General features: G+C 40.0%; 1 protein-coding gene across 3 annotated transcripts in view; it reads left to right on the top strand.

Moving 5' to 3' along the window:
- DIAPH3 (diaphanous related formin 3) overlaps positions 1–15,516 on the top strand; it is a 484,563-nt gene that overhangs the window by 14,818 nt on the left and 454,229 nt on the right. For 2 of the 3 annotated variants that reach the window (XM_070578871.1, XM_070578869.1), the window contains exon 2: positions 13,164–13,196. The exons of the other annotated variant lie outside the window; for it this stretch is intronic. In XM_070578871.1, the coding sequence (XP_070434972.1) occupies positions 13,164–13,196 (33 nt within the window). The remainder of the gene's footprint in view (positions 1–13,163; positions 13,197–15,516) is intronic. 3 annotated transcript variants of the gene reach the window in all.

The raw sequence follows: 15,516 nt of genomic DNA, 5'->3' as shown, positions 1-15,516 counted from the left end.
TCAGTTTATGGAAATTAAATTTCCTTCATCCCCACCTTCTTATAATCACTCACCTGAACTTTTTTTTTTTGTTTCGGTGAGGAAGATTCACCCTGGGCTAACATCTGTTGCCACTCTTCCTCTTCTTTTGCTTGAGGAAGATTAGCCCTGAGCTAACATCTGTGCCAGTCTTCCTATATTTTGTATGTGGGATGCCTTCACAGCATGGCTTGCTTGATGAATGGAGTATGTCCGCACCCAGAATCAGAACCTGTGCACCCAGGCTGCCAAAGTGGAGCTTGCAGAACTTTAACCACTCAGACACAGGGCCGGTCTCTCACCTGAACTTATTGTTTTTTTGGTGAGGAAGATTGACCCTGAGCTAATATTTGTTGCCAATCTTCCACTTTTTGCTTGAGGAAGAGTGTCTGTGAGCTAACGTCTGTGCCAATCTTCCTCTAATTTTTTGTATGTGGGATACCACCACAGCATGGCTTGATGAACAGTGTGGAGGTCCATGCCAAGGATCTGAACCTGAGAAGCCCGGGCCACCAAAGCGGAGTGTGAACTTAACCACTGTGCCACTGGGCCAGCCCCCTCACCTGAACTTCTAAGATAGGATTTTGTAGTCGGTGTTGTAACACTTAATAATCATCCAGTTGGAGTTATGCTCATTTTTCTAAGATTTCATTTTCAAATGTATTGTCCCGTAAACAGCTCAGAAATGGCTTCGTTTCCACTGGAAGTCTTCCTCCCTAGGTTTGTTAACAGCAACTGTCCCGTGGAGCAGGGGGCACTGAGCGAAAGGAAGGGGAATGAGCCTGGGTTTTGGAATCACAGTCAGCAAGGTTCCATTCCCAGCCAGGCCGCTCAGTCAGCTCTGGCAAATCACTTGTGTGACACTTATTTTCCTGATCTCTGAGATGGGGATAATGGCTAATTTATAGGATTGTTGGGTGTATTTGTAATTATGGTAAGTCCTCAGTAAGTGGTGGTAGTGATGATGATGGGGCAGGCTATGTCATATGGGTACCTAGGGACCCACTTTGCAATTGGGTTCGGTCTCAGTTGAGGTCTTTCTTGGCTTGAAGGAACAGACCCCACCGCCCATCCCCCCTTGCAATATCTAGTTTAAGCTTGGAAAAGACAATTGTAATGACACACAGGGGTGTTTCCAGGGATCAAGCACAGTAAGTGTAGCTAGGCCTTGCAAGGGATTGGAAGTGAGAACTGAAAGCTGGCAGCTTCTCTGAGCTGTCTCTTAGTGGTCATACAGTCTCGTTTTGCTTCTCACTAGGCATTTCCTCCACTCTTGTATCTCTGTGTAGTGCGGCTTCTACTGCTTTGATCTCACACAGCCCAGCCCAGAGCCTCAGTTCCAGATATACATGTATGCTCTTGGTCCATGTAAGAGCAGATCCTGGTTCTCATCTCTGAATCCCAAATCTAGATTACTGGGAGAGTGAGGATTTACTTGGCGCTGCATGGGTTTAAGTGTTGAGCTCTGTTCACATCAGCTGGCGCCAGAGCAGGCTCACAAAGAACAATGAAGACTGCTGGTCCCCCATGACATAGAGAAGAGCTGTTGTGCACGAGTCAGATAAATGACATGTGTCTACCGTATCTACCAGTGTACGTCTTTGGAGATTCCTTGGTGACAGTCTTGGTAGTAGAAGACTGAGTTCATAATAGTTTGCCCAATTTAGTGGTTTCTAACCCTGGTTGCACATTAGAGTCACCCTGGGGGAGCTTTAAAAGCACTTATGGCAGGTCCCACCTTTGGGTATTCTGATACAGTTGGTTTGGGGTGCTACTCAGGAATCTGTAGTAGGAAAAGCAAACAAAAGGTCTTCAGGTGATTCTCATGTGTAGTCAGATTCAGAACCACTGGCCTAAAATGTTCCCTGCACTGTGGTAGGTCTAGGGTCTCAAAGATGAGGGAAAAAAGATCCTTACCACGTTTGAAAAAAAAAAGATGTAAACATAACTGTAAGACAGTCATCAGTGACCCAAGGGAATTATAAACAAAAGAGCTATGGGTGGACAGAGGTAGGATCATCATTTCTTTTTTCTTGAGGAAGATAAGCCCTGAGCTAACATCCACTGCCAATCATCCTCTTTTTGCTGAGGAAGACTGGCCCTGAGCTAACATCCGTGCCCATCTTCCTCTACTTTATATTCGGGATGCCTGCCACAGCATGGCTTGATAAGCAGTGCGTAGGTTCATGCCCGGGATCTGAACCAGTGAACCCTGGACTGCTGAAGCGGAATGCATGGACTTAACTGCTGTGCCACTGGGCTGGCCCCGGGATCATCATTTCTTGATGGTACTCAAGGTTAACCCACCCTTACTATAAATTTATATGTGCAATACATACTTTGTCTGCTTCCCTCACATCTCATTCACCCTTCTAGCTGTCAGTCTCCTGAGGCCCAGGTGACATGCTGGCTCTAGGGATGGCGTTGGGAAACTGCCACTGCTTGGAGTTCTCAGCCCCAAGATCTCAGGCCCAAAGAAAAATGACAGCATGTGAAAGCCCCAGCAGCTGACATGCAGCAAAATGGAGCTGCTGGCAAAGTGACCATGACAAAAATCTGTGCTCACAAGGAGCCCAAGCCCAGTGGTGGAGACCTGCACACATTTACATCAATTACAAATGGATTTAAGTGGATTAGAGAATGATTATAGGGCCCCAGGGGAGGAGGCTGTCAAGGGGGACCTTGAGGAGAATGATGATGACCTGAACCAAGGTGACACTTGTGGGGATGTTAGTGGGGAAGGAAGGGGACCAATGTTTATCAAAGCCTCCTCACCACCAGGTGTCCTAGGTTGTGTGCTTTACTTGGCCTTCTAATTAAGGCTCCTAATAAGCCTATGATGGCAGATGATTTCTATTCTTCTGGTACAGATAAGGAAACAGGCTCAGAGTTTAAGTGCCCAAGGTCACACAACTGATCAATATCAGAGCTGGATTCCAATCCAGGTGAGTTTGATCCTAGAACCCAGGCTGTTTGCCTCTGCCTGGTAAATGCAAGGTAGTATATAAGCCTCTCACAGAAGAGACATGCTTGATGTGGGAGAAGCTAGAGAGTCTTCCAGAAGCTAATGGCATTTGAAAGGTGAGTAGGTGGATGAGCAGGGTAACAGGAACAGGCTGAGCCCAGGTACAGAGAGGAAAGGGACAGGGGTAGTGTCTCTATCAGAGCCCAGACAGGAAATAGAAAGCTTGGTAGGTTGGTTGAACGTGGGGACTGCTTACAAAAGTATTGAAAGGGAAAGGGCAGAAAGGAGATGCTGTCTGAGACGGTCCCTGTGGCTGTGCTCAGATAGCTGTGGGCCACTATTCCATTTGTGTCAGACCCTGAGGGAGGATGCCCTGGGGCTGCCGCTCAGACTTCTGAGGGGCCTGAGGGATTATGTAGGAATTAAACTGTTGTAATTAGAATTTTTTCTCGCCTTCTTTTCTTCAAATGTGCTGGGTTATTCCCTCCACCCCCTCAGACTACTTCTATATTTAAAAAATTGGTTTTGTTAATGCAGTAGAATTAACTGAGTTGGTCCAAAAATTGCCTTTGTGGGCTTTACAGTGTTTTGGGAGTATTTCTAATACTTTCTAGTCAATGACTCCTTGTAGCAAAACCAAGTCAGCCACTTAAAGGGCTCTGAAGGAAATGGTTATTTGAGAACAGACCTGTTTCCTTCCCTGCTGTGTATGTTGTATAATGTGCAGATTCAACTATTACTTATTGTTTAAGTTGATTATTTATAACTTGTTTTATACTGAAGCATTTGTGCCTATTTCATTAGAAGAATAAAAGCCCATGTCCTTAGGCCTGGGGCTTATCTGTCTCCTTCCTTTTCTCTGACTTCAGTTCACGTAGCCACGCTGGTGGCCTCACACACGGGACACGCTCCTTCCTGATGGCCTTTGTTGTGGCTGCGCTTTCCATCTGAAACACTTTCCCCCATATCCACACAGCTACCTCCTTAGGCCACTTTCAAGTTACTCAAACACCACTTCTCAGTCAGGCCTACGCCGACCTGGTCCCCACGTTTACAATTGCAACCTGCACACCCTCCCACCCTGCTTTCCGGCCTCCCCTTTCCCTGAGCTGCTCATTTTTACTGGAGCACTCATCACCTTCTAACAGGCTCCCTAACTTATTTGTTGTGTTGATTGTCTGCTTCCCCAATGGAAGGTGAGTTCCTTTAGGACAGGAATGTTGTTCTGTTTACTGATGTGTCCCTTGTCAAGAAGAGCAGTGCTTGCTGAGTGAATGAATGCTTTAGGAATCTCTCATTCTGTATGAAGAACAAATTCTGTATTATAAGTTTTGCCTAAATCATGGCTAGAAATTCATTTGACTTTAGTCTTACATCATTGCTATGTTTGCACGTTAATGTGTATTTAATCATATATAATCATTTATAATTAGCAAGTAGAGACTGCTTTTTCTTCCAGTCACCACTGAATACCTCTGTAATGGTGCTTATCACACTGTCCTGTGTTTTGGTTATTAATTTGTCTTGCTGCGCTTTTGGTTTAAGCTTCTAAGGGCAGGAACTGTGTCCTCTATTTTTAATGTGGTGTCTCGCAAATATTGGCCGCCTAATTATGTTGCATAGTAGAAAAAAATTAGGATTATGAGACTAGGTCTTGCATGAAAAATTGTAAGTCTTTTATTATATTTTGGTATCATGTCCTCATTTGCATTAAGGGGTTATCAGCTGAGTGGTAATTTACCTTGACTTTCTCAAGATAGCATGAGATCGTTTACATTTACAAGAAAGAAAAATGATAGATTTCTTTTATTTCTCCCATTAATAAGTGTCATAAAATAGAAAAATAAAGCTAAGTCAATATGTTATTGTTGCCACAGAAATTGAATTTGTGTCAAAAGGATTTGCGCTTGTGATGTAGTGATTCGCATATTTTTCTTGGAATTAAGTCTCTAGCAGGTGACAACATCAATAACTCAAAAAACCAAGGAGCTTTTTGAGATTGGTTAATTTATATATGTGAATTAGAAAACAAATGAATAATGTGCTTAATGGATTCTGACATATTTGAAAATATGCATTAAAAAACCCCAGCCTATTAAAAAGTCTGTGTTCACAGTATTTACTAGATTTTTTAGATTTTCGTTTTTACTTCTTGTGCTAATATGTACATTTTGATTTGAAAAGGAACTAATCTATATTCTCTGCTTGGTGTGAAAAGTATTATCCATAGTAACGTAAAAAGCTTTTCTCATTATAAGAATAAATATGCTCATTCTAGACAACTGGGAAACTACAGGAAAATATGAAAAAAATTGCTCCAAATCCCACAATCCAGATACATGAAATCAACAATGGTTCCTGTCTTACTTTTTCCGTAAATGTGTGTATTAATGAAGTTGGAATTATATTGCATATGCAATTTTAAATACAACTTTTTTTCACGTAACCATGTCTTGTGAGCATTTTCCTATGTCATTATAGTCCGTATGACAGAACTATAATTTATTTAATCTGTCTCATATTCTGGGAAGTTTTAGGTTGATTACAATTCTAGCTACTTAAAATAACTGTAGTGATACATATTTGTGTATAAACCTTCGGTTGTATTTCTTATTTCCTAAGTATAGATTCTAGAAGTAGAATTACTAGGTTAAAGAATATGAACGTAGGATTTGTTTCGCTGAATTGTTCTCTGAAAAGGTTTAACCAAATTTGCTTTCCTTATGATGATGCTAGAATGTAAACAAATGAAATCCTTCTCAAATATATGTAAACTGATGCATGGGCTGTATTAGCCTCAGAAATAGTTTAAGTTTGTGTCTTGGACAAGACCTGCAGGGGGCTGAGGCACTCTACTCAGAAGTAACTGGTAGTTTGGATAGGCTTCAAGGTGATTCTGGAAGCTCTGGGTCCATTTTAAATCTTCCACCTAATACTTCAAATACTTTTCAGCTTTCTTCAGATGATGGAAAAAGTTCTTGGGCTCTTGTGACCTAGAGCTGAACCTCCTTGTAAAGTGGTTCAGAGATTTGAATTGCTTTTCCCTGGACCTATTGCAGAAGAGTTTTTGACCGGGTGTAGTGTAGTGAGAAGAACTGGAGCAGCTGAAGAGAATGTCTTAAAATAGCTATGAAAACTCTGTTACTAGAATTTGCTATTATGTTTTTCCTTTAATTTTATCTCATTGTTGAATGAGTTTATTGAAGGGAAAAGAACTCTAGAGTTCTATTAGCATAAAAAATGTCTTGGTAGGTGTCCAGCCCCTGTGATGTGAAATGTAGGTGAGATGTCCAAGGAACAATTTGATAATTGATGTCTCTAGAGAGGTGGTTGTTTTCTAGCAGTGATAGTGCAGCCTCTTGATCCTTTTGAAAACCTTGTGTTCTCTTAGAAATGAATCTTTTCGGGGCCAGTCGTGTGGTTAAGTTCACATGCTCTGCTTTGGTGGCCCAGGGTTTGTGGGTTCGGATCCTGGGCACAGACCTACATACTGCTCGTCAATCCCTGCTGTGGCAGCGGTCCCGGTACAAAATGAGGGAAGATTGGCACAGATGTTAGCTCAACAACAATCTTTTGTCAAGCAAAAAGAGGAACATTGGCAACAGATGTTAGCTTAGGACTAATCTTCCTCACCGAAAGAGAAAAAAAAAAAAAGGAAATGAATCTTTTCACTTCTGTGGATGCTTGAATGATGCCTCCTCCTGAAAGCTGATCTTTCTTGATGACTCTTCTTTCCCAAAGAAGGAATTATGGAAAAGGGAGGTTTGGGTTCTTAGGTGGGTGAGAGCAGAGAAGCCTTGGTAATAGATTATGGACAGGTGTCTGTCTTTCTGAGGTAGGCAGGATTATGGGTTTAAATAAATGAACAGATCAAAAGAAGTTGGAAAGCTTTTCCTAATTCTCACCTGTTCCTAACATCTCCTCTCTCGCTTTTATCCACCTCAAACTAAAAAAAAAGACCACATGAAGAGCCAGTCAACTTAAAAGCTTTTCTTTACAGTATCAAAGAGCCAGCTCTATTCTTGTCCTCAGTGCCATGAAAGCTACAGTATTATTTTTGGACCCTTCTGAGATGTTAAATCTGGAGCCCTTGAAGAATATTTTCACATCTAGGTGTGTTGTGTAGTTGCCCGGGAGATGACCCTCAGACTCTGTAGGTGTGTTCAGTGTCGTGGTCAGTAGTAATAAAACTTTACACTTATACAATGTTTATAATTGGTATTGAGATTAAAATACAGATGTGTGGACCAGAAATGTTAGGTTAAATACATATTCCTAAGTGTATTGATGGAAAGGAATAATCCAGACTTTAAAACAAAAAGTGAGCAACACTTGAACATACCATCCTCACCCACATATTATGGTTAAGACTGATCCTTGCTTTTCTCCATGAAAATATAACTTTGTTGTGTCAGTAACCTGTTACTGATTCATTTTGACCAGCAGATAGTGTCGTGTCATGGTTTGATATAATAAACAATCTTCGATACTTTGGAGTAAGTATATGCTTATGAGATTGAGTTTTACCTTAGAGATAGACTAAGTGTTAGAGTAAATGCTGCAATTGGTAATTCATCCCACATACCAGAGATTGTTGAATTCTCTTAAAACAGTGCCTCGCATTTCATGGCAGTAAAGCCTGTCCCAATTGCACCAGCTCACTGTCTCTCTGTTCTTTGAAATCCTCTTGTACTTCTCTGTACCCTTCGTTTAGCTCATTTCAGGGACCCTGGTTTTAAAGTGAGCCACGTGACGGGAGATTCCTACATATGTAGGCTGAGGGGATGTTTAATGGCGAGAGTGGTGGAGTGTGGAGCCGAGTTTCTCACACGGTCCTGGGCTTGCTGGTTGCTAAGCCCTGCCTTAGACATTGACTCAGAATCTTGGGAAGCTGAGGCTATGCAGTCTCTGTTTACAAAGATAACCTTGGTGTGTTTCTTTTTAAAGGTTGGCACCTGAGCTAACAACTGTTGCCAATCTTTTTTATTTTTTTGCTTTTTCTCCCCAAAAACCCCCCAGTATGTAGTTGTATATTTTAGTTGTGGGTCCTTCTAGTTGTGGCGTGTGGGATGCCGCCTCAATGTGGCCTGACGAGCGATGCCATGTCTGCGCCCAGGATCCAAACCAGCGAAACCCTGGGCTGCCAAAGCGGAGCGTGAACCTAACCACTCAGCCACGGGGCCCACCCTTCTTGGTGTGTTTCTTGTGCACATTAACAAGCTGAAAATTAGCTGGTCTCTCTAGACCTAGTTTATGAAAATTGGGTCCGATTCAAGTGCATTTGAGGCATTCATCTTACAGGTTTTCCTCTAGTTGGTGATTCCTCTTAATGACCCAGTTAAATGATGTAAATTTAATGTAATTAAATTGCAATAGCAAAAAACTGTTTTAAAATATTGCCATGTATTCGGCTTTGAGGACAGTGATCCAAGTCTACCGGCTTGACACCTGGTGGTGGCTGTTGTGAACCTAATGACATCAATAGAAAGGTCTTTTAATTTCTGCTGGTTCAAATGTGCTCACCAATGAAAGAAAAAGTAAAATTGGCTGAAAGTCTTGGGCTACAGCTTGGGATCTTTTTTCCCCATTGTGTGTGGAGCTTAGGAGTTTGTTGCTTTGTACTATATAATTTATCTGGACTTTGTTACTTACTTGTAAAGTAAGTTGGTGGGGGAAGGACTGTTTGTTCACACCTCCTGATATTTACAGCCTTTCACACAGCGCTCTGAAAACTCTAGATCTATTTTTTGACAGCATGTACCGTCTTCAGTGAAGGTTTTGATGCCTTGCTTAGAGAGGAATATAGAGACCTATGTTCTGTGTTTCTCCCTTTTTTTTCAGATCCTATGTTCTTTTGAGGAAGAAATCTATAAAGCCTTTTTCTCTCAATTCCAGAATGGTCCGCTTGACCATTCATCCTAGGAACGGCCATTAGCAGAAACGTTGTCACCTATGTATGTGATGCTCCTGCCTTTTTTAGGGAGAAAACAGAATTAGCAAGTCGAGGAACATAGGAACACAGGAAGAAGGGTGAGGTTTTGGCTTAGGAAAAGAGTCCAAAGGTGCTTTCATTCCACACGTTAACCAGTTACCAGTGGTCCTGTCTTTAGAACTGTTTATATTTTGATATTATCACCAGTTTTATTCTTTCACGTTGCTATAAAGCATGAATAACACCTATAGAATCCTAGGCTAGGTAATATAACTAAAGATCACAAAGTCACATGTAGGTGTGAATATTTTAATATGTCTAAAACTGTATGCTTTTAACTTTGTTTTGCAAAACACTAGAGTTGCTATTATTTTTAAAAAGTGTTCCTCTTTGCTTCCAATTAATAGTCAGATTTTAAGTTTCTATTTCCTTCTTGGTGTGGACATCAGCAAATACTGCTCATGGACTGGATTGCTGTGTGAGGTTCCTATTTTCCCAACCAGAAGATATAGTTAAAGAGCACTGCCGGTAAATACTTCATGTAAGTGTCTTGGTTAACCAGGTCTTTAAGCAGTACCTCAGTACCAGTATAAAAGCAATACTTTTTTATAATATTTTTTTTCTTCTTTAAATTAAGGATGCTAGCCTTGTAGTTTTATATCTACAAAAACAAGGCCAAAACCTCACAAAATTACCTGAGGATTTTATGTCAGTCATTCCTTCCCTTCCTCCCCCTCCTTCCACTTTTTAGAAATCTATAAACAGGTAGGACCTTGAGATAATTAAACTTTATAATAAACTTGAATTAATATTAACATTCAAACATCCTATAAAAGGGTGCCACTTGATAGAACTTTTACAGTTTTTCATTAAGTATTTAGTGTTTATTTCTTTTTCCTTCAGGTTTGAAGTGGACTGCGATTGGGCATTTCAGTTTAGGGAGAATTGCTCATGCTTAGATCAATTCGAATTTTTTAATGCTAGCGTGCTTTAGTGATTTCCTTCAGATTGCGTGCTTGCAAACAAATAGCTATGTAATCTCTATTTTCTGAAAGCTGAATCTTGAAGTGAAGCTTATTCTGGCTTTACTGTTTTGACGTAGAAACCAAAATTTTTAGATCAGTTTTCCAGCTGTTGACTCTGTTAGTCAATATCTGCAGCCCTGTCATGGGCCCTTGAATTTGCTGTCATTTCCCACCCTATGGGCTTCTCTTGCTGGTGGTGCGAATCGATAGGTGAGTGTTTTCCAGAAGAGAAGGAATAATGAACTTGACCTTAGCTTCTTGCTTTTCTCTCAGACTGTTAAACTTCCCACACCTAAATTCCTTTGAGTTTTCTTATTTTTCCATGCAAGCTACCCCTGCATTATAATTCTAATTCATCACATGTTCTTTTTTGTGAAAGATTGTGTATAATAATAGTTTGTAACTGAACTCATGCATGCTTATATAGTTTAAAAAAGGTCAAGCATTTAACAAATTAATTGAAGCCCTTTAAAAGCTAGACTCTCAATAAGATGGTTTAAGGATATATAATATTTTAAAAAATGACAAAAATGGATCCTTATGTGTCTTGTTTCTACACAAGAGTGACTGCTCTTTTTCTGAAAGTTGTGAGTCCACCTCTAAAAGATTGTCCAATTCTAGGCCTTTGAAGGTAGATAGAAGTGCTCCTCTTGGATATTTACATCTTCTGGATTTTGTATCATGTAACCCATATCCCCTGCTTTTCCCATCTGGTACTTTACTTTCTATATCTTCTGTGCAGTCTTTAGTTCATAAATCTTGCATGGGCTCTACTCTCATTTCTCTTAAAATTGTGTATTTTCATTGTTCTGTCTTTTTTAACATCAGTTTTATGGCATTTTCCTTAGGCAACTCAAACTAGTATTTGGGAATATTTCATTTGTGTAAGTAGATGTTTTCTCTTTATTGTGGCATCCTATTCTAAATAGAATTTCAGCTTTATGCTTTTTCTTTCGCCTTACTTTCTAAGCATTACGCCACCTAGAATGCTATTGTTAGAAGTTGGCTATATTCCTTTCTTCTTGTCAGAGGAACTTGAAATGACCCCTTTCAGGTGTGATGTGCATTGTGATTGGGGTGGTAACTCTATCTGGAGAATGAAAGAGATGTGGTTAACCAAATGCACTGGGCTAGAAAGCTCTGTTGACGGCAAAGCACACAGACAAGGGGCGGTGAGAGGAAGGGAACTCCACGCCACCTTTCCAGGGCTCCTTTCTCTGTCAACTCGAGAGCCATGCAAATTTGGGTTTAATTCTAGTAATGATCTCCTGGATGAGACTGTGGCCTGAAGTGCCTCAGAAATTTTATAGTCCTGCCTAGGATCACGCCCACTTTTAAGGACCTCTGTGCGTACTTGTTAGTTTCAAGGGCTGAGAGTAGTATTGATGAAAAGCAAGTTCTTCAGTCCAGAATTAAATACTAACCCTTTTTAATTGAGTATTACTTCTTTGCTCCTAATTTAGTAGGCACTTCATTCTGGAACCTAGCGGTGTGGCTAATGGCTAGTGGTGTGGTCATTTAGTCAGTTGTGTTCTCTTTGCTAGATAGAAAACTCATTCTTGGTCCCTCCAGTTAATGTTTTCTCTGCACTAGAAGTGACATTTTGGTGGAAGAGAGAAGAGAATCTGGGATAGTGATTTACTCTGGACAGATTTTTAATCTGGATCATCACTGAGGTAGATCCATGGTCATAAAGGTGTATTCCAGCATACAAACATAATGATAAATTTTGTTCTGTTTGGGGCTGGCCTGGTGGTACAGTGGTTAAGTGCACACATTCCGCTTCGGTGGCCCGGGGTTCGCCGGTTCGGATCCCGGTGTGGACATGGCACTGCTTGGCATGCCATGCTGTGGTAGGCATCCCACATATAAAGTAGAGGAAGATGGGCATGGATGTTAACTCGGGGCCAGTCTTCCTCAGCAAAAAAAGGAGAATTGGCAGCAGATGTTAGCTCAGGGCTAATCTTTCTCTGTCAATAAATGTTGAATTGAACTAGGTACCACTTATTCTGTAAGATGATGAATGCTAACACGTGTTCTTTTACACTTATAAAATTAGTGCTGTTGAGTTTGGCGCTGTATCAGACAATGCTTCGCTGCTATTCATAGGGTTTTTCAAGGCCAGTTTTTTTGGAAGTGGGTGGCCAGATCTTTCTTCCTAGTCTGTCTTAGTCTGGAAACTCTGCTGAAACCTATCCACCATGAATGACCCTGCTGGGATTTGAAATACTGGTGGCATAGCTTTCAGCATCACAGCAACATGCTGCCACCACAGTATGACAACTGAGACAGGTGGTGTGGTTCCCTGACTGGGAAATGAGCCCAGGCCACAGTGGTGAGAATGCTGAATCTTGACCACTAGACCACCAGGGCTGGTATTTATAAAGTAGTAGATCTGATTTCCTATTTAAGAAATGCACTTGACCCTTTCTCTTCCCATTTAAAGATCTAATGCTAAGATGAATAAGAGGAGGGAGAATTGGAAATTGATTCCAGCTACTTGAATACAAAATCTTGCCCAACTCCAAGTTTATAAAACTTAGATTTCTGTTTTTTTTCCTCTCTAAAGACTTTTTCTTTTGAACTCCACTTTGCAGGAAACTAATTTATTCACTTTCTAAAGTGGCCTTATGTTTGTCTAGCAAGGAAATCAGCAAAAGGGTTCTCAAAGAAGCTAACAATGAAATTGAAAAGTGTCTACTGTCACCACTGGTGATAAATCAAACTGATGTTAAAGATGCAAATAGTCATTCCGGTACTCTCTTCTTCGTTACTAGAATTGTTTAAGTTAATTAAGCCAGCAAAGTACTTCATTATCTACTATGCTGCATGCTAATGGTAGATTTAAAGTTTCAGTGTTTTATAATATGAAAAACTTCTCAAAATCTTATGTAAATCTCCCTCCATTGTGTTCTAAGTCCATATACTTAATGGTAATTAATATTGTTAATTGGGAGAATATATTTATTGTACCGCAGTTAGGTTTCTAGTTTGTGAGGTTTACAAATCCAAGAAATTTTAGGAAATGTTTGAAACTACCACATTCAGGGTGACTTTTGTCCATCTTCTTGAGATAGTGATTAAGACAATATATGATGCATTTTTTATTAGACTGTCAGGAATTTAATTTTACTGAACTTAGCATTGTAGAATTTAAATGTACTCTGTTAACTGAAATAAAAAAACATAAATTTCTGACATGATTGGTTTCTTTTGTTTGCAGCACTTAAATATTAGGACACTGACGGATGATATGGTAAGGTTATCCTCTGTTTTCTTTGTTAATCTTAACTAACCATGTATTGTTGATGGTGTGCTGCACTAACCTCTTTGAATTTGCTAAAAACCGCATGTTTTGGAAATGTACTGTTTTTATAGTGCTATCGTAAGAAGCAGAACTGGTAAAATACCTTAAATTGTTGTATTTAAATAGTAAAGGAGACTAGTTGATATGTTAACTTGAAAAATTTGTTTCATCACAAATTGTTAGTCAACTTGGAATCATTCACATCAGCTCTCATTCTCTGGGATGAATTGCACACTTCAAAAAGAGGTAGGAAAAAATAGCTAAAGACATGTCAGCTTTTCAGGAATATGTAGCTGCTAATTAAAGTAAACCAGACTAAAATATCATATATTTTTTAAAATTTTGCTGAAAAATGAGAGAATCAAGCATGCCTTACTGTATGTTCTGCATGTTGAAAGTGATAGGCTTGCTTATAAGTAATTAACACTTTATAGCATCGTTATAGATTTTTGTATGTTCAAGTACATTTTTTTCTGAGAAATGTATTTTTGAATGTGACTCTGGTTAATGGTAAAAGAGTAACAACGAGAACAAGACCCAAATAAACAAAAACACCAAAAATATATAAGCTTGATATAGAGGACAAAGCATGGCATTCTATTGGCCAGGCTTTGAATTCAAATTCACCTTATATGAAATATGAAACAGAGTGCCTAGGACATAGTCAGCACCCCAAAAATGTTTAGCACCTGTGATATCCAAAATACCGTCTTAAGCACCTGGGTAAGGTGGACATGTGAAGATGAATGAGACATACATCTTGATGTGAGGGATTTAAAAAAGTTGGGATAGAATGTTTATGCTTTATCCCTATGGATGGTGTCTAAGAAAAGGATATTTATGTAAACTTCTCTGGGTAATATTTATTTTTCATATAATAGCATTTAGAAATCTGTAGCAATGTGGAGCAGTTATGCAGATTATGTGATTTCTCACCTGGAAGGGTAGACGTTGTCTTCATTGTACCACTGAGTGCATTGCGGGTCAGATAGGTTAAGTAAATAGCTCACCCAAGTATGCACAACTGGCAAGTGGTGCGGCTGTGGCTTGAATCTTGTTCATCATATCTCCAAACTCATACTTTTAACTGTGCTGACTCAGCCTTCAGATGGCTTCCTAAGGCTGATAATAAAACCATCTGCAATTTTTTAATTATTATTAGTTTTTGGGGAGGAAGATTAGCCCTGAACTAACATCTGTCGCCAATCTTCCTCTTTTTGCTTGAGGAAGATTGTCCCTGAGCTAACACCCATGACAATCATCTTCTGTCTTACGTGGGATGCCTCCACAGCATGGCTTAGTGAGTGGTGCCGGGAACCTGTGAACCCTGAGCTGCCAAAGCAGGGCATGCAAACTTAACGACTACGCCACTGGGCTGGCCCCCCGTCTGCAATTTTTATGTTTGAACTTTTATGAGAATATACAATGGTATATTTGTAACAGCCTTATTGAGATATAATTCATATAGTGTACCGTTCACCCATTTAAAGTATACAATGATTTTTGGTATATTCAGAGTCGTACCACCATCACCACAATCAATTTTAGAACATTTTCATCACCCACAAAGAAACCTTGTACCCTAAGCAGTCACTCCCAATTATCCTTAATTCCCCCAACCTAGGCAGTCTACTTCCTGTCTATAGATTTTCTTCTTCTGGACATTTCATATAAATAGAGTCATACAATATGTGATCTTTTGTGACTGAATTCTTTCCCTTAGCATAATGTTTTCAGGGTTCATCCATGTTGTGTATATTGCTACTTCATTCCTTTCTGTTGCTGAATAGTGTTGTATAGGATGATACTTTTAGGTTTGTTCATATTTTACGGGCATTCTACATTGTTTTTCTCTTCTCATCCAGACTCTGTCCTAGCACAGTGCCAACCCACAGTCTCTACCCCAAGTTCTAGAAACAGTTATGTTATGGAGTGGCTTCAACAGGCCACTCTAGAAGGCGACTTGCTCTGATCTTATATTAATCGATAGGTTCCTCCTCGGTGAAGACTTTCTTAATCTCCCTTCTCCATCCTGCCTGCATTTCTCGACTCTCCCCTCGTCCTTGCAACTGGTCAGAACTTGTGGGTTTTACCATAGTGCCCTGTGTGTATTTTTATTAAAGCAGTACATCATTTACTGTGTTTCTCACTAGTTTAAACCTTTTGGAGGCAGAGACAATGTGTTATTGTTAAGGCTTCCAGGCATGTTGTCTGGCATGTGTGAAGCATTTTCATAAATTTATTGAACAAATGAAAGAATGAGTCGCTA

Source organism: Equus przewalskii, chromosome 16, assembly GCF_037783145.1.
Source record: "Equus przewalskii isolate Varuska chromosome 16, EquPr2, whole genome shotgun sequence".
Taxonomy (NCBI): Eukaryota; Metazoa; Chordata; class Mammalia; order Perissodactyla; family Equidae; genus Equus; species Equus przewalskii.
The sequence above is the reverse complement of the archived record's forward strand: the minus strand, read 5'-3'. Positions and strand labels throughout refer to the sequence as shown.